We start from the raw sequence: 18971 nt of genomic DNA, 5'->3' as shown, positions 1-18971 counted from the left end.
CACACATTAGTTTTTACAGCCATTTGTTTTGATATTCTATCTGTACTATGTGGGAATGCTAAATATAACCTTGGCGTCTGAATCCATGGAACTAAGGAGTTGTATGACACTAAGGCATACATATTTTCCTTCACCGGCTATCACAACAGCGTTTTCAAGGCCTAACTCTGGAAAATAAGTTCTGTTCTCAACTGAAAGGAACATCCTGGCTTTTTCTTCATTTTCCTGTGTGATCCCGTGCTGCAAGGAAAAAACGATTATTCGTATCCTCTGCTCTGTTTCTGACATCAGGCTTTTACAACTCACAACAGAACCTAATAGGCTCAAATACTACCGGATTAGCAAGCTGCTAATTGCTATAAAAAACTTACAGTTAGAACTATAACTACTGTTCCCTGAATGAGGGAAACAAGGTACAACACAGCTATAGGGGGAGTTCGAGTGCTAGGGGGGAGTTCGAGCACTTGGCCTGACAAGGCCAATGAACACCGTGCCTCAACAGAAGCCCCGCCTTCCAAAGGTGATAAACTCAAGGCACGGATTCATTCCTTCAATTCAGAACCGCTCTTCACCGAGCCCAGAACTGGGCGGCGTGGGGCCGAACAAGTGTTCTACCTTGTTTCCCTCCTTCAGGGAACAGTAGTTATAGTCATAACTGTACATTCCCTTTGAGTTGGTCAATTTGGTACAACACAGACATTTTACATTTTCACATTTTCATTTTAGTTATTTAGCAGACACTCTTATCCAGAGCGACTTACAGTAGTGAATGCATACATTTCATACATTTTTTCCCCCCGTTTTTTTCCAGAATCGAACCCACAACCCTGGCATTGCAATCACCATGCTCTACCAAATGAGCCACACGGAACCACAGCTATGGAGACATGAAATCACGCTCCAAGCCAACCCCAGCGGACGCCAATTGAAATTGCCCACGGCAGACCTGCAGTGCCCGGGTATTGTGCAATCTGTGCGCTGCCTAATGATCCTATCCTGCCACAGCCGTATTCACACTGTGGGCTACAATGGCGGCAGTGACATCCAAGAGATAAAACAAGAGACCACCCCCCGGATATCCGTACCTGTGAGGCGCCTAGGGAGTGAGGGAAAGCACTAGCAGTTCTGGGGGGGGGGCAGTGCCCCTGTGACAACAATTTTGGACCCCTTTGTGGCCCCCCTAAAAGTGGAGTATGAAATCATTTTTACATAACACATTTTTGCTATCGTTCTTTTTTTACATCCGTTATTAGACAGTGGCAACGATGATGATTATGAACATGGTCTTCTGCCTGCTAATGCCTGCAATGCAGTGAAGAAAGCGATATGACAACAATAACGTCTAATGTAACTGGCCCCTCTAACAGTACAACTGGCCCCAGCTTGGCCCCCCCAGTTGAAATGGTCTAGAACCGCCACTGACGGAAAGTCCACACTGGACAATAGGAACCGAGACCGCACCCCTCCCTGTCTGTTGATGTATGCCACCACTGTCCCGCTGTTGGTCCTCATGTTGGCCTGGCAAGAATGGGAAAAAGCACCTGAGTACTATGTACACCATCAAAAGCCCCAGCTAATTGATGTGCAGCACGCTCTGCGACACTGTCCGCAACTCTCGAATTGAGCTGCCTTTGCACAGCGCACTCTACCCTTGGGGGGATGCGTCTGTCGTGATCACCCTGCGGGATATAACTCGACCCATGGGGGTCCCCAGCATCAACAGAGCGGGTCCCTCCACCGAGCCAGAGCTGTAGGCATGATGGGGACACCCGGAGTGACCGGTTTAGTTGGCACGGTGCGTCCAAGCGAGTGTCTATTAACTACCGCTGGAAAGGTTGCATCAGCATCAGCCTGGGGGCAACTATTGCTATTATAGAAACCATCATCCCTAATAGGCACAGGCACTGGCAAAAATGACAGACAAAATTGGGTCAAGCAGCACGAAAACCGGCCTCCCTATACAGGGACAAGAACCCACAATTCTCGACTGTGTTTAACTCGAAACCTAGAGACGAAATGCACTGAGATGGAGCCAAATAGCTCTTCTTGATCCGCTATGAAACCCAGAGACTGAACATGGGAAACCAGCATGGATGCATGTAACACCACCCGCTCCCTAGGCTACCACCAGCCAATTATCCAGGTAGTCCAATATCCTGAGCCCCAGACACTGCACAGGGATGCACAACAAATTGTAGCCTGTACCCCAACTTCACTGCTCACATAATCCAGGGCAATTGGTTGACACAGACAGAGAGTCTCCCGAAATAGTGCCATCTGAAGGGGTAGAACATCACCTTGCGTACTGGGAGAATTTTTCAATTTCCACAATTTTCAGTGTCTGACTGTGGGGAATTTACTCTTTATTCAGCTGACATTTGGAGGACACAACTCTTGAAACCCATGAAACACTTTGGAACTTTGGGTATAAAAAATATTTTTAAGTGCCGATGTTTGCTTGAACCCCAGTCCAATCCGGATTCGGGGGCTTCGTACCCGATCGGTTGTGCCACTTGGGGGTACTGTTGTCACAGCAAACATCTGGGGAGGAAGGCAAGCTAAGGACCCTGGGACTAAACACCTCCCTCTGCAACTGGATCCTGGACTTCCTGACGGGCCGCCCTCCAGGTGGTAAGGATAGGTAACAACACATCCGCCACACTGATCCTCAACACAGGGGCCCATCAGGGGTGTGTGCTCAGTCCCCTCCTGTACTCCCTGTTCACTCATGACTGCATGGCCAGGCAAGACTCCAACACCATCATCAAGTTTGCAGATGACAACGGCCTGATCGCCGATAATGATGAGACAGCCTATAGGGAGGAGGTCAGAGACCTGGCCGTGTGGTGCCAGGACAACAACCTCTCCCTTAACGTGATCAAGACAAAGGAGATGATTGTGGACTACAGGAAAAGGAGGACCAAACACGCCCCCATTCTCATCTCACCAGCTGTAGCGGAGCAGGTTAAGAGCTTCAAGTTCCTTGGTGTCCACATCACCAACAAACTATCCAAACACACTAAGACCGTCGTGAAGAGGGCACGACAAAGCCTACTCCCGCTCAAGAGACTGAAAAGATTTGTCATGGGTCCTCAGATCCTCAAAAGGTTGTACAGCTGCACCATCGAGAGCATCCTGACTGGTTGCATCACTGCCTGGTATGGCAACTGCTCGGCCTCCGACCGCAAGGCACTACAGAGAGTAATGTGTACAGCCCAGTCTGTACGGCCCAGCCAAGCTTCCTGCCATCCAGGACCTCTATACCAGGCGGTGTCAGAGGAAGACCCTAATAATTGTTAGACTCCAGCCACCCTAGTCATAGACTGTTCTCTCTGCTACCACTCGGCACGCGGTACCGGAGCACCGAGTTGAGGTCCAAAAGGCTTCTTAACAGCTTCTACCCCAAGCCATAAGGCCCCTGAACAGCTAATCAAAGGGATACCCAGACCCCTCTTTTACACTGCTGCTACTCTGTTTATTATCTATGCATAGTCACTTTAACTCTATCAACATGTACATATTACCTGAATTACCTCGACTAACTAGTGCCCCCGCACATTGACTCTGTACCGGTTCCCCCTGTATATAGCCTCACTATTGTTATTTTACTGCCGCTGTTTAATTATTTGTTACTTTTAATAAGAGAGCTACACAAACAATTCCATCATGTGAGACAGGAATCGCCAGTGGCAGTATGCTAGCTAACACGCTAACCTGACCGGCACGCTATGCAGCGCTGTTGAGCTAGCCTGATCCCGTCCACATTAGACCAGATCATCGGCCAGGTCTGGGAAGAGAGGTATGGAGTGCACACCGACCCGGACGCCCTCTTCCTTCAAGTGTCCTACCTTAGCCGGCGACAGAGCACTCAGCAAATGGTTTGAGCTAGGGCTGCTTTCACATGCGTCAGACAGACAGGACAAGCCCCAATTCATCCCTGGGTTCCGTAACTCAGACCCAGCCGAGGTACAGGCACTTGTGAGAAGAAGCCATAAGAGTATCTTTGGAGGGAGTTATTTTTATTTATTTTTAACGTGAGTATCTTTTTATTTATTTGTGCATGGTCTTAAACCCGAACCTGTCTTGTTAGCCTTGGTCCTTTTGGTTGTGTTTGCAATCTTACTCAGCCAGTTAGCCAGGCTAAACAGGCAGAAGAATTGATAGGAAACTTCACAAAACGAGTTACTTAACAGACAACATGTGTGCATCCCCTCCTTAAGTGGGACAGTTTAGCCTGATACATTTTGATTATTTTTTAAGAAATGCCTGAATTGTTCTGCTCAGCTCGAGGTGAAGAGCAGAAGAATTGAAGGAGTGAATCCGTGCCTCAGGTTTATCATGTGGAAGGCAGGGCTTCCGGAGAGGCACGTGTTCTAATGCTCTTGAGGAGAGGGCGGTAGTGCGTGAACTCCCCCCATAGCTTGTGTTGTACTGAGTTGACCGATTGAAAGGGAACAAAGCTTTAGGGCTTATAATGGAATTACATAGGAAAAGACTCAGATCACTTTGCATTAGTTTTGAGCTACTGAGCCGACCGAGGCTTGGCCAGGTTTGAACAATGTAATATTTAGGTTACTCAGGCAGTGGTGGTTCTAGACCATTTCAACTGGGGGGGGCCAAGCTGGGGCCAGTTGTACTGTTAAGAGGGGCCAGTTACATTAGACGTTATTGTTGTCATATCGTTTTCTTCACTGCATTGCAGGCATTAGCAGGCAAAGGACCATGTTCATAATCATCATCGTTGCCACTGTCTAATAACGGATGTAAAAAAAGAACGATAGCAAAAATTAGTTATGTAAAAAATATTTCATACTCCACATTTAGGGGGCCACAAGGGGGTCCAAAATTGTTGTAACAGGGGTACTGGCCCCCCCTGCCCCCCCCCAGAACCGCTAGTGTACTCAGGGCTGCTTTCACTGTTTCAGATGTTTTTACAGTTGGTTATTTACAGTTGGTTATTCTCCAGAGACACTCAGGGAAATTAGCCATTAGTCTTATTAATGGAATATCACAGACCTGCCAATGAGTTGGGGATTACACTGAACACAAATATAAACGCAACATGCAACAATTTAAAATATTTTACTCAGTCACACTATATAAGGACATCAGTCAGTAGAAAGAAATTCATTAGGCCCTAATATAGCGATTTCACATGACTGGGAATACAGATATGCATCTGTTGGTCACAGATACTTTAAAAAAAAGGTAGGGACTTGGATCAGAAAACCAGTCAGTATCTGGTGTGACCACCAATTCCCTAATGCCACTCAACAAATCAAATCAAAGTTTATTTGTCACGTGCGCCGAATACAACAGGTGTAGACCTTACAGTGAAATGCTTACTTACAGGCTCTAACCAATAGTGAAGGGGGAAAAAAAGAACAAAAAAAAGTGTGTGTGTGTGTGTGTGTGTGTGTAAGTAAAGAAATAAAACAACAGTAAAAAGACATTTGAAAAATAAGAGTAGCAAGGCTATATACAGACACCGGTTAGTCAGGCTTATTGAGATAGTATGTATATGTGGGTATAGTTAAAGTTACTATGCATATATGATGAACAGAGAGTAGCAGTAGGGGGTCTTTGACAATTTTTAGGGCCTTCCTCTGACACCGCCTGGTGTAGAGGTCCTGGATGGCAGGCAGCTTGGCAGGCAGGATGGCAGGCAGGCAGCCCAGTACATCAGTGGATGCCCCAGTGATGTACTGGGCCGTACGCACTACCCTCTGAAGTGCCTTGCGGTCGGAGGCCGAGTAATTGCCGTACCAGGCAGTGATGCAACCGGCCAGGATGCTCTCGATGTTGCAGCTGTAGAACCTTTTGAGGATCTCAGGACCCATGCCAAATCTTTTTAGTTTCCTGAGGGGGAATAGGCTGTTGATTGTTGAATCTCCTTCAGGCTGTTGATTGTGGCCTGTGGAATATTGTCCCTCTCCTCTTTAATGGCTGTGCGAGGTTTCTGGATATTGGCGGGAACTGGAAACGCTGTCGTACACATCGAACCAGAGCATCCCAAAGTTGCTCATTGGGTGAGTATGCAGGCCATGGAGGAACTAAAACATTTTCAGCTTCCAGGAATTGTGTACAGATCCTTGCAACATGGGGCTGTGCATTATCATGCTGAAACATGAGGTGATGGCGGCAGATGAATGTGCCTCAGGATCTCGTCCCCGTAGCTCTATGCATTCAAATTGACATCGATAAAATGCCATTGTGTTCATTGTCTGTGGCTTATGCCTGCCTGTACTTCCCCATACCATAACCACACCGCCACCATGTTCACAAAGTTCACATCAGCAAACCGCTCGCTCACACGACGCCATACACGTTGTCTGCCATCCGCCCTGTATAGTTGAAGCCAGCATTCATCGGTGAAGAGCACACTTCTCCAGCGTGCCAGTGGCCATCGAAGGTGAGCATTTCTTTGGTTGTGCAAACCCACAGTTGAACCAGCTGTCCGGGTGGCTGGTCTCAGGCGTTCCCTGCAGGTGAAGAAGCCGGATGTGGAGGTCTTGGGTTGGTGTGGTTACACGTGGTCTGTGGTTGTGAGGCTGGTTGAACGTACTGCCAAATTCTTTAAAACAACATTGGAGGCAGCATATGGTAGTGAAATTAACATTCAACTCTCTGGCAACAGCTCTGCTAGACATTCCTGCAGTCAGAATGGTAATTGGACGCTCCTTCAAAACTTGAGACATCTGTGGCATTCATTGTGTTGTGTGACAAAACTGCACATTTTAGAGTGGCCTTTTATTGTCCCCAGCACAAGGTGCATCTGTGTAATAATCCTGCTATTTAATCATCTTCTTGATATGCCACATCTGTCAGGTGGATGGATTATCTTGGCAAAGGGGAATTTCTCACTAACAGGGATGTAAACAACATTTTAGATAAATAAGCTTCTTGTGCATATGGAACATTTCTGGGATATTTTATTTCAGCTCATGAAACATTGGACCAACACTTTACATGTTGCGTTCATATTTGTGTTCAATATATGTAATAAGTCAATTGTGAGTGTTCGTGTTTGTGAGTGTCAATAACCAATAACCATTTCTACTGGGTGGTAGGATGCTGAGTGTGTTACCTCATCTCAATCAATGAGGACACTAAAACAGTCCCATTTCAAGTGTTTATTGTTGAGACTATAGCTTCATGGATGCTGTCCTCTTGGCCAGATCATTTTTTATTACAAAGCCTTGATCCTTCAGTGACTATCAGTATGAGCTTACTTTTGGATCGCTCGCTCTTTACTGTACATAAAACTGGAAGACCTAAAAAAAAAAAAAAATACCTTACAGATTTACGCCCTTCAGTACTAATGAGGGCCACTTTGTTAAACAGAATTAATCAGAATTGTCAGCTTCCCACACAGGAAGTTAGGTCACAGACTATACTGGGATAAAAGGAAAGTGGGTACTGACTGCAGGGCCTCTGGTTCCTCTGGCGCCTTTCAGTCCTGTGCCCCCTTTCTGGCCGATGTCCCCGATGTCCCCTGTCTCACCGATATGACCTGGTTTGCCTGCCTCTCCCTGAACACAAAACAACAACAAAGGTAGGTGTGTGTGTGTGTGTGTGTGCAGCATGGACACTGATTTATCTCTGATGATGAGGATCCAAGTGATGTGCAGAGCCTTCAGACATTTTTCACATTTTGTTGTGTTACAGCCTGAAATTAAAATTGATTAAATTTAGATTTGTGTCACTGATCTACAAACAATACCCCATAATGACAAAGTGGAATTATGTTTTTTGAAATGTTTACAAATTAATTAAACATGAAAAGCTGAAATGTCTTGAGTCAATAACTATTCAACCCCTTTGTTATGGCAAGCCTAAATATGTTCAGGAGTGAAAATGTGCTTAACAAGTCACATAATAAGTTGCATGGACTCACTCTGTGCGCAATAATATTGTTTACCATTATATTTTGAAAGACTACTTCATCTCTGTAGCTCAAAAATACAATTATCTGTAAGGTCTCTTAGTCGAGCAGTGAGTTTCAAACACAGATTCAACCACAAAGACCAGGGAGGTTTTCCAATGCCTCAAAAAGAAGGGCACCTATTGGTAGATGGGTTAAAAATGAAAAAAAGTAGACATTAAATATTTCTTTAAACATGGTGAAGTAAGTTATTAATTACACTTTAGATAGTATATCAATACATCCAGTCACTACAAAGATACAGGCATCCTTCCTAACTCAGTTGCTGGAGAAGGAGGAAACTGCTCAGGGATTTCACCTTGAGGCCAATGATGACTTTAAAACAGTTACAGAGTTTAATGGCTGTGATAGGAGAAAACTGAGGATGGATCAACAACATTGTACTTACTCCACAATACTAACCAAATTGACAGAGTGAAAAGAAATACAAATATTCCAAAACATGGATCCTGTTTGCAACAAGGCACTAAAGAAATGCTGCAAAATATATGGCAAAGTAATTCACTTTTTGTCCTGAATACAAAGTGTTATGTTTGGGGTAAATCCAATACAACACATCACTGAGTACTACTCTCCATATTTTCAAGCATAGTGGTGGCTGCATAATGTTATGGTTATGCTTGTAATTGTCAAGGACTGGGGAGTTTATCAGGATAAATGAATTCACCTTTCAGCAGGACAATACCTAAAACACAAGGCCAAATCTACACTGGAGTTGTTTACCACGAAGACAGTGAATGTTCCTGAGTGGCCTAATTCAAGTTTTGGCTTCAATCTACTTGAAAATATATGGCAAGACCTGAAATGTTTTTTTTTAGCAAGGATCAACAACAAATTTGACAGTGCTTGAAGAATTTAGAAAATAATAATGGGCAAATGTTGCATAGTCCAGGTGTGGAAAGCTCTTATAGACCCAGAAAGACTGTAATCACTGCCAAAGATCCTTCTACAAAGTATTGACTCAGGGGTGTGAATACTTATGGAAATGAAATATTTCTGTAATATTTTCAATAAATTTGCAAACATTTCTAAAAACATGTTTCCACTTTGTCATTATGGGGTATTGTGCATAGATGGTTGAAAACAAATTATCCATTTAATCCATTTTGAATTCAGGCTGTAAGACAACAAAATGTGGAATAAGTCAAGGAGTATGAATACTTTCTGAAGGCACTGTATCAACACATGCTAGTAAAACATCTGAATGGTTACCTTCTTGCCATGCCGACCACGGTTTCCCAGGGGACCCTGTTTCCCCTCTGGTCCCTGGTAGAGAGTCAAACTCATTAGAAACAATCTATAGACTTGTCTAGACTACTGACCTTTGTCACACCTCCTTTGTTGCAGTGTGCCCACACCACCTTGAATGCCCCAGGAACTACAAGGCTTTGTTAAAGTGAAGACTGCCCCCTACTGGGACCCATAGGCATCATCACGTTTGGCTCTATTGTTGTACTTTTTGTTTGTCAGAAACACTTACAGGGAAACCACATTTTCCAGCCAGTCCGGTGGCCCCAGGAAGCCCAGGGTCTCCCTCTATCCCCCTGTCCCCTGCCTCGCCCATTGGCCCACGGTCCCCTGGCTCTCCCTGAGGCAAAGATAGGGACAGCAAAATATAGCATTCAGCAAAATATTACGCAGTGGAGGTCAAATGTGTAATAGAGAACACAAATACCGTAATTTGGCTGAACATTCAGTATATTTACCTTTGGACCATCTTTTCCCAGGGGCCCGTCCTCACCAGCAGGACCTGGAAGACTCTATAAACAAAGAATCACACAATACCAAAACCATAGCGACACCTATTGTTACAATTAATAGCATGCCAAACGTTCCTATGGAATGAATTTATTGGGCAGTACGTATATATGTACACTCAGACCCACAGGGCATGGGACATGTGTAACACGTGTGTTCTTGTAGATTTGGAAAGAGCCTGACTGTGATGACGATTATATTTTCCTTCCGGCATATGTAAGCCATTGGGGTTAACGGAAGAATGCTTGCTCTTTTCTCTATTGCGTACACCAATAATCCAAAATGTCTGGAGAATTTAGTTATTAGTGTCAATAAGAATGTACAATAAAAACAGTGTGATTGTTTGAATAATCATCAACAGGATCTCTGAGTGTAAGCTTGGACACAAAGGACCCTCTCTTTCTCTACGGGGAGTTTCTAAGTCTCCGCGGGGCTTTCCTCTTGCCCAAAGAGAGAGAGAGAAAGAGAGAGCGAGAGAGAGAGACGGGCTCCTCCGACATCCCTAAAAGGTTATCGATACAGTCCAAAAGACAAAAACAAATCAGTCGCAACGCTGCCCTGGCCTTCTCCGGGCCGTCTCCAGCCCAAGGATTTACACGCCTCCATCAAATGAGGGCAGAGTAAATATACTGGCATATCGGATTCTCCCAAACACAAGCAGAGCAGGATTAGAATCATAGACTGAGATTAAAAGGTATTTTGAAGGACTCAGGACTCACTCTCATTCCCTGCTGTCCTTGTTCCCCCTCTCCTCCAAACGGCCCCACATCGCCCTGCAGGGACACAACAACAGAAGTGCTCAGGAGTATATCCAAAAATAAGACGATAAGACAAGCTAAACTCTAAGTTATGTATTTGAGTCTTTAGGTGCTGTAGCCCATGAGTAAAACGACTTGAAAATAAAGTATTACTGACATGTTAAGTACTTTATTTGCGAGTGTTGACCGCCTTTTTTCACACAAGTGCTCACGAGGTCACCTACCTCTCAGAGGGACACTAACAGCCACTCAGGGGTGATCAGGAGTTCACAGAACAGAAGCCATAACCCTCCCTGAGGATTGTGGGTAGCCTACTAATAGGACCTGGGTCCGCTTAACATTGAAATATCGCCCTCTTTCCTAAGGCAACTTTAATCATGTTGAGGTACATCAACCATACAAGTTCAATGGGGGAGTAGGCTAGGCGGCAAACTAGACGTTATGGCAAATGTAGATTTCTGCCTATATAGACATACCAAAAAGTCATTTTTCATGAAACGGCCATAACCCTTAACTAGTAATGCTGCATAGTTCTAGAAAGGTCTGGAACTCACCTTTCTGTTAAAAATTGTTATACATTGCTGAGGTGTACTTACATTTGAGGACACAAGCTCAAGTACATAGTACAAATATTATGAAAATATTAAAATAGAACAAATGACTGAAAGGCTTTCTAAATGCCGATACAATTAAATTATAAATGACTTACTATAAGATTTCACCTTATAACTGTAAAATAAATATGATTTTATTTAGTGATACTACAATTTTGGCCACATTTCATATAACCAACGACATAGCACTTTCTGCCAAGCCTCCTCTGAGCAACAGAGACACCATTTGAATGTCTGTAGACTCATTACAACTTCAGCTGTACACACAGCGTGATTTCATTCCTCTGTGACGCAGAGAACGTGTTTCAATTCTCCAAATCTATTGAGTATTTTTTCATGTTGAGAGCTCTAAATCCGTCTTGTTTGACCTGCTGGCCGCAATGTGGCTCTGGAGACGTGCTCCGACCACCAACTGTATATCACATACACATAGAAAAAAAAGATCATGCTGCAAGCAGAAAAACACATGTTTAGGATAATAGGATCATGGATAATTGATCACATGGTGCAAGAATGAATGCAATTAATTGATTATTGAATGTTATGGACACAGCTTTGAAGAACCAAAACATACACAGCCTTCCTCTGCTCAACACTTGAACTCGAGAAAACAAATCGCTTGAGGGTGTCACGCCTGCTCCCACTCTGCCCCCCTGGCGCTCGAGGGCGCCAGGCTCTCCAGCATTACGCACTCCCGCCACCATCATTACGCACACCCGTCTTCCCCCGCATCAGCGATTATTGGACTCACCTGGACTCAGTCACCTCTGTCATTACCTCCCTTATATCTGTCTGTTCCACCGCTCTGTTTCCCGCTTCAGCATCGATTGTCATATGTCCTTGTATACCCGTGTGCTGACGCTGTGCCTGTCTTGTTCCTGGTCTGTTCCGATTAAATGTTTGACTCCCCGTACCTGCTTCTCTACTCCAGTGTCGGTCCTTACATAGGGTGGTGGTGCAGCTCGCAAACGATACGGTGCTAAATAATCTCCCTGAACGGGCGGCAGTCAGGCAATTGCATTCCGCCAAGAGTCATTCACAATCTAGTCCGGTTGTGGCTGCAGCTAGACCTCGTTTCAAAGGTGTCAATAAATGATTGTATTTGTATGCCTAGCAATCACGAATGTGCATTGTTTGAAGCAGACTTTTATAAGGCTCAGTCACAAATGACCGCTCCAATAAGCCCCCTATGGTGAACAAGATGGCAGTATTGTGATTGTTTCGAGTTTTTAGTTCATCGTTCGCTGGTAGGGGGCCCTGCGTACTCTGGGTATTACTGACTCAAATGAACGAAAGATTTGTTCTTTTGACTGAACGAGTTGAAAAGATCAGATTCAGCAAAAAGAGCCGAACCTCCGGTCACTACACGATTGCTGAAATTGCTAGACTGTCCCCTTTAAATATGCCGTCTCCTAGGCTGGGCCCCGTCGCTCAGAGGGAGAGTAAATTGATTATTTGTCTGGTTAAGCCAAAAAATTTGACACATCACTCCTTAATCAAATATGGTATGTGAAACCTGACACTTCAGTCAGCTCCGCTGACAGAGTGGTAGCGGAAGGCAGACAGATGGGGCTTTCTGGCGCTATAAAGCGCTTGACCCTGCGACGTTCACAGAACGCGTTGTAAACCAAAATGTCAATCAGAAAAGGTCAAGAATTGCTCAGACTCCCCTAAATAAGAGACGTAACATCTACGAAGCTGTAGTCTGAGCTGTAGTAAGACTGATGGATGGGCCTTGGATGTGTCTGGCTGTCATTTTGTTTTGTGAGGTTTAAATCCACAATCAGTAGTTCTCCAGAACACTGACCTTTATCCCAGGTTCTCCAACTGGACCCGGTTCCCCCTCTCCGCCAGGAACACCCTGTGTGGAAAAGAGAAGAGGAGTAAGACAAAAAGTGTGTATGTGTGAGAAAGAGTCAGCGAGTGTGTCCAGATGTATAGTGAAATTCACAGCAAACCAGTCTTTAAATTAAACAACAGTTACCTCAGGTCCTTGCTCTCCATCAGGTCCTACGTCCCCCGTGGGTCCTTTGGGCCCCTAGAGGAGAGAATCAGCCAATCAGTGGTCTCAGGGGTTACTGTGATGTCATGTGATGTGGTGGATCATGGCTTGATTGAGTGCAAGGCAAAAACTGAACATAACATAATCCATGGCTATAGGGGTTATTGAAATAACTTAGTCAAATAAACTGAACAAAACGTAAACCATGGATATGGGGGTTATTGAAATAACTTAGTCAAATAAACTGAACAAAACGTAAACCATGGATATGGGGGTTATTGAAATAACTTAGTCAAATAATCTGAACAAAACGTAAACCATGGTGGATATGGGGGTTACTGAAATAATTTAGTCAAATAATCTGAACATAACGTAAACCATGGTGGATATGGGGGTTATTGAATTAACTTAGGCAAATATTTGTTTGACATTGTTGATGTTCTTGAGGGGTTCTCCACTGTTTCCCATGAAATATGAGAATTTGGGGACTTATTCTTGAGAGGGCTAATATGGGGGTAAAGTGTGTGTATGTGTGTGTCGTTGTGCGTGCACGCATGTGTGTTTCCTTCCCTTTGTGTGCGTGTGTCTAATGTGTGTCTGAGCACGTGCACAGTCAGTATCAAAGGCTGGAAAAATAAGCCACACACACATCCCATCAGCCACATGAAAATCACCCCGCTCCTCCCTGATTGTGTTTCACAGAGCCCTGGAACCACTGATTAACAGGGGGGTTGAGTAATACCAGAGCTGATTAAATGTTTAGACTGGGTGAACAAACTATTGAGAGCGACAGCTTGACATGTTTTACCCTGTCAGGATATGCCTCAGGAGAAAGAGAGGCTTAATCGTTGTACTAATGAATGTCCACTTCACAATGATAGTCAGACATTTTTCGCACAGAACAGTCAGTCACAGTATGTCACAGATTTGTCCCTCATCAGGTTGTAAGGGAGGTCAGGTTTATTCCTTCTAGTGTGCAAGCAGCCAATGTGTTTAGGGGTCTAGGCAGGGTTACTGTAAAGCGCTGTGACAACTGTTCGATTGATTGATTGACTGATTGATACTCACTGGTTCACCATGGGCTCCCCTCTCTCCAGTGCTGCCAGGGATCCCAGCTTTCCCCTGAGAGAGACAGGTCAGAGGTCACCAACATATAGTCCCATTACAGGATGAACCAGATACAGAGCCTACCAGAGGGACTAACGATGGATCGGATCAGACTAGAGAAGCAAACATACAAACCAGTAAATCATGCAGAAAAAAAGTGGGGGGAATTATAATATTCCAGGAATTGAGAAGTCCCCGTTGAGAAGTTGGGAAGGGACAAGCCAATAAACTTGACTCTTGAATCTGATCCATAGCATCCTGAACACAAACACTGGGCAACAGTTTCTGTTACAACTGGGGAAAAGCTATTGACTGTGGCTTTCAGTGGTGTGTCAAAGGTATTACATCTGATCTGAAATATTATGTCGCTGAATTCATCTATGATCAGCGTGATATTCTACACACATCGCTTGCCCACTGTGGTTACAAAGTTACGCGATGTTAGAAACAAAATATACAGAGCTTAGCCATCTCAGCGTCGGTGTCATATTCCTTTGTCCCTGAAATAAATTCTACATCATTCAGAACAACAGAGTTACAAATTCCACTTACACTTAGTATAGAAGTGCAAAGTCAGGATGTTAAAGTTGGGCTATGACATAACTATCTCTGTAGTACTGTAACTCTTTCACATGAGGTGCCAGTAAGGGACCACTACATGTTCTACTATTTACAACCCCTGTTGTAACGGTAAGTGTAAAGCATTACTCAAAATACCCAAATAACATAATAACCAAATGAAATATGTCTGTACAACAGCACAAAACAAAGAGATTAAAAAAAAAGAAAGAAACGGGAATGGTCATTTTCAGAACTCTTAGAGACAGAGTGCTGAAAACATTGTAAATCACAAGAGTCAACATAAGACGGGAATATATTTAATAAAACTGTAAATCAAAGCTTTGTTTTGCACAAATGTTCCTAAAATGTGTCAGAGAGGACTGAACAGAACATCCAGCCTGTTGATCTAAGCATGGTGGAGGTTAAGGAAGCCATTCGTCAATGTCGCTATCATAAAGTGCACGCAACCGTCCTCTGATTCATAAATATTTGATTCAACCGCAGCTTAGTTTTAGTGAAGATTGATAGAGAGATATATACTGTATGACTTCAGATGACTTCAGTACAGTACCACACTTGCAGTCTCACTGCCCCTCAAATATGTATTTTGCAACACTGAACACAAGATGGCACTGTGGCTCTAGAGGTCACTGGGGAGAATATACAGCTCCTCTACGCTGCCTGTCAGATCTATGTTAACTTAAGTCCTGACGGCAGTAGACATACTGTCAGATACTGGAGTAAACATACTGTTGGATGGAAAATCTTTCCTTGTAGTTTTAAAGAATTTAATTTTGAGGATTAGAGGGTCTCTGTTGTAAGAGCATCAAACTCTGCTCAACGGAACCCGCACCCCAACCTAAAACTCCACTCTTCTGTACATCAATGTACATTAGAGATGGTTCATGGGGATAGGGACTTCGTGGGCTCACCATGTCATGACAGTGGGGCTTTTCAGTTGCATCATTGTGTGTTTTACCGCTCAGGAAGAATGACCTGTTTTAACACCCACGGTAACTACACCCATTCCCCCTGAAACACACAAACTGATCTGTGTTCATAGACCTCGCTTTATACAAATTATGGCATTTAGACACTGAGCAGGACAGGTCGCTGCTAGTGTGTGTGTGCGCGCAGCGACACATCAGTTAAAAACAATTACAAACATCGCTTGTCAAGTCGTACACCAAGGCGTGACTTAAGAGAGCTGAAAAATAGGTCATTTATCAAACTAAATGAACCGGCCAAGCATCTGTGAATGGATTCAAGATTCATTGAGCATGCAGCAGGTTCTATTCGGCATTATTATTTTATGCATTCTTTATTTAACCAGGCAAGTCAGTTAAGAACAAAATCCTTCTTGACAATGACGGCCTACACCGGCCAAACCCGGACGACGCTGGGCCAATTGTGCGCCGCCCTATGGGGACTCCCAATCACGTCCTGTTTGTGATACAGCCTGGATTCTAATCAGGATGTCTGTAGTGAAGCCTCAAGCACTGAGATGCAGTGCGTTAGACCGCTGCGCCACTCGGGAGCACAACATTGACAATCATCACCTCTGGCCACACAGAGATAAAGAAAGACACAGAGAGAAAGGTGTGTGTACTTGGCTGACAGCAGCCAACACCAACATTTATGTGCAGCTCACTGTTAATACGAAGTACTTTGGTATACGTGTTTCTTTAATTCATTTCCCTTCAGTAGGGAACTGCTATGTAGTTCAACGATTATATTTCAACTCTGCAATCCATCATTAACTAAGCACAAACGCAGATCTTTCCCCTCGTTGCAAAGACCGTTTCTACATTAAAACGTCTCAGTCTCCGTTTACCGCCGCCAGGGACACATGAGAGTGGAAGCGCACCGCAGCCAGACAGACCTCAAGGTCTGGGCACTGTGGAACAGTCACATGTGTCCGCACGCACACACACACACACACACACACACACACACACACACACACACCGAAAGCGCCCACATGCACACACACACGCGCACACACTTCAATTTATCCCTCTGACTCTCGGTTGTTTTAGTCAATCAAATGTGTCTTTTATACACACCTTGTTGTTTTAGTGCACCTTTTTAATGAGGGCTTATATTACAGGTAGGACGCTGTAGTGGAATTTCTTTATGGGGCCAGGACTTTTAGTACGTCTCATGTAGCTGTGGTGTTGTTGTTCACAGTGGTAGGTATCTTTACCTTATAGAACCTTTCAATCAAACCTGTCAAAGGAAACGGAGATACTATAGGTGAATGCAAGGTACTCACAGGTTTCCCTGGTAGACCTCTCTCCCCTGGACCGCCAGCTTTCCCCTGCAAGAGGAAAAGGTATGGAATAGATGGGTCAGGGACGATAATTGCATGATGAGTGTACCAGTACCATCCCTAGTGGACTAAATGCACCTCTTCGTATTATGTAAGTCTTATGAATGTCTTCCATTGTCCAGGATGTCCACAACTTAGTGGAGGTACTATAGTTCACCCATTAACATTACTGCTCCTAACTGAACTGTCCTCTGTAAAAGAAAATGCCACTGAAGATATCAAAGATAGATTAGAAGAGATGCTTTATTGTCCAACTTTCAACAGAAATGTATCCTTTTGCGGTCATAATATTATGACATAGGGACATCAAAGAGTCAGAGATGTTGCAAGTGCACTGGTCCGTTATGTTAGGAACCATTACACTCATCTAGATTCATCCAAGTACCTCCCCTGACTCTCCATCCGACCTTTGGGTCTGCTGTTTTAGCCAATGGCTCTACCCAATATACAGGATGTGTTTTAATGAAATCGCCCCAACCTAATTGGAGACAATGACACTAGAAAATATAAAGCCAGGGGGTAGGTTGTTTTATGTTTTTCACCCCCCCCAAAACAAAAAGAGAATCAGTGATTACTTTCAAAATACAGAGCAGGCCTATTTTACCTCCTCTTTAGCTCAGGTTTCGTCACTGTGAGCTGGAAGAGGTTGTTTATTTGACTATAACTTGATATAGCCTTCAGAAGAATGGCACACTCCGCAAATAAAAACCTTAAAGTGTAATGATCTCCCACACAGATCTTAACGGCACTTTAAACCTTAGCTCATAGCGTCCCAAGGGTAACCTTTTTATTCAAATGTAGGAATAACATATGTTTAATATATTGGAGTTCTTTTCAATGGCTCCAACACAAATGAGCCATTGACCATATTTTTGCGATATTCCTACCTTGAGAAATGTGTAATTTAACGGAGGGTCTAGCACATTTTTCCTATTTGTCTGCCTCTTTACTCCAGTGTGCATCGCATGGTTAATTATCTTGGAAAATATTTGTAATGCTGTACTTATTGTTAACGAAATTCGTGCTAATGTTTTTGACCTAGAGCCCAATACACTCCCATTTACTCCTTGAAGGATAGAGCTCCTTGTCCCAGAATCGCCCAGAATGCACCGCGCAGCCCATTGACTTACAGTATCATGGGCAACGTTTCCCATCTCCTCAAAAGTATATCTGCTGTTGCGAATGTCAGACTCCACTCTGTGAGGCACATCAATCTGCAGGTTGAACATAGTGAGATTGTAGACTTCTAAATGTATAGTGTTTGGTTGATTTTACAGCTAACTAGCTACGTTACATGCTGATATTGTCTTTGGTATTATTGTGTGTAGTAATGTTTGCTAACCAGCCGGCCCATAGAGAGACCATTGCATTGTGGATTTTGTGGTCGACCTGAGCTGCAACCGATTTCCACAACAATTTTCCAGGTTGCTACCAACCTTATTATAACGCCAAAATGAAACATTTGTTCACAAAAAAATATTGTTCTTTAGTGTTATTTAACACTGTAAATTAAAGGAATGAGTGGTTTTGGGTGAATTTTTCCTTTAACAGTGGGGTCCGTTCTGTAGAATGATTTCGGAGGCAGGGGTGACAGGAAGTAACCCTGTCTCATTCTGGCCTGTCATTAGTCAGGTGAACCAGAAAGGACTTGCTGTTGAGATTCAATTATTTTTAGTGGTCTCCTGGAGACTTTTCCATGTGCACTCTAGTCAGTATAAGAACAGAGGCATGTGCAGAAACATGCTCAGTGACACACAGGAACAAACTCACACACAAACACACACACGTTGTGTACACATTTGCTGATGTTAAATAAAAATCAGACACGTTCTTGAGGCCTGTGCTAGGTCTGGGGACAAGAAAGTGTGGCAGAAAGTAAACACTTCACTCCTTC

The 18971-nt window shown here is 43.9% G+C and overlaps 1 protein-coding gene across 1 annotated transcript in view; it reads right to left on the bottom strand.

Annotated features, from left to right (window-relative positions):
• LOC106584045 (uncharacterized) overlaps nt 1–18971 on the bottom strand; it is a 188904-nt gene that overhangs the window by 36550 nt on the left and 133383 nt on the right. The window contains exons 31-39 of the mRNA XM_014168854.3: nt 17021–17065; nt 14146–14199; nt 13060–13113; nt 12883–12936; nt 10423–10476; nt 9652–9705; nt 9426–9533; nt 9158–9211; nt 7425–7532 (exon numbers count right to left, since the gene is read on the bottom strand). Of these exons, the coding sequence (XP_014024329.3) occupies nt 7425–7532; nt 9158–9211; nt 9426–9533; nt 9652–9705; nt 10423–10476; nt 12883–12936; nt 13060–13113; nt 14146–14199; nt 17021–17065 (585 nt within the window). The remainder of the gene's footprint in view (nt 1–7424; nt 7533–9157; nt 9212–9425; nt 9534–9651; nt 9706–10422; nt 10477–12882; nt 12937–13059; nt 13114–14145; nt 14200–17020; nt 17066–18971) is intronic.

This window comes from Salmo salar, chromosome 23, assembly GCF_965601325.2.
Source record: "Salmo salar chromosome 23, fSalSal1, whole genome shotgun sequence".
Classification (NCBI taxonomy): domain Eukaryota; kingdom Metazoa; phylum Chordata; class Actinopteri; order Salmoniformes; family Salmonidae; genus Salmo; species Salmo salar.
Note: the sequence above shows the minus strand (reverse complement) of the source record. Positions and strands in the feature narration are given on the sequence as shown.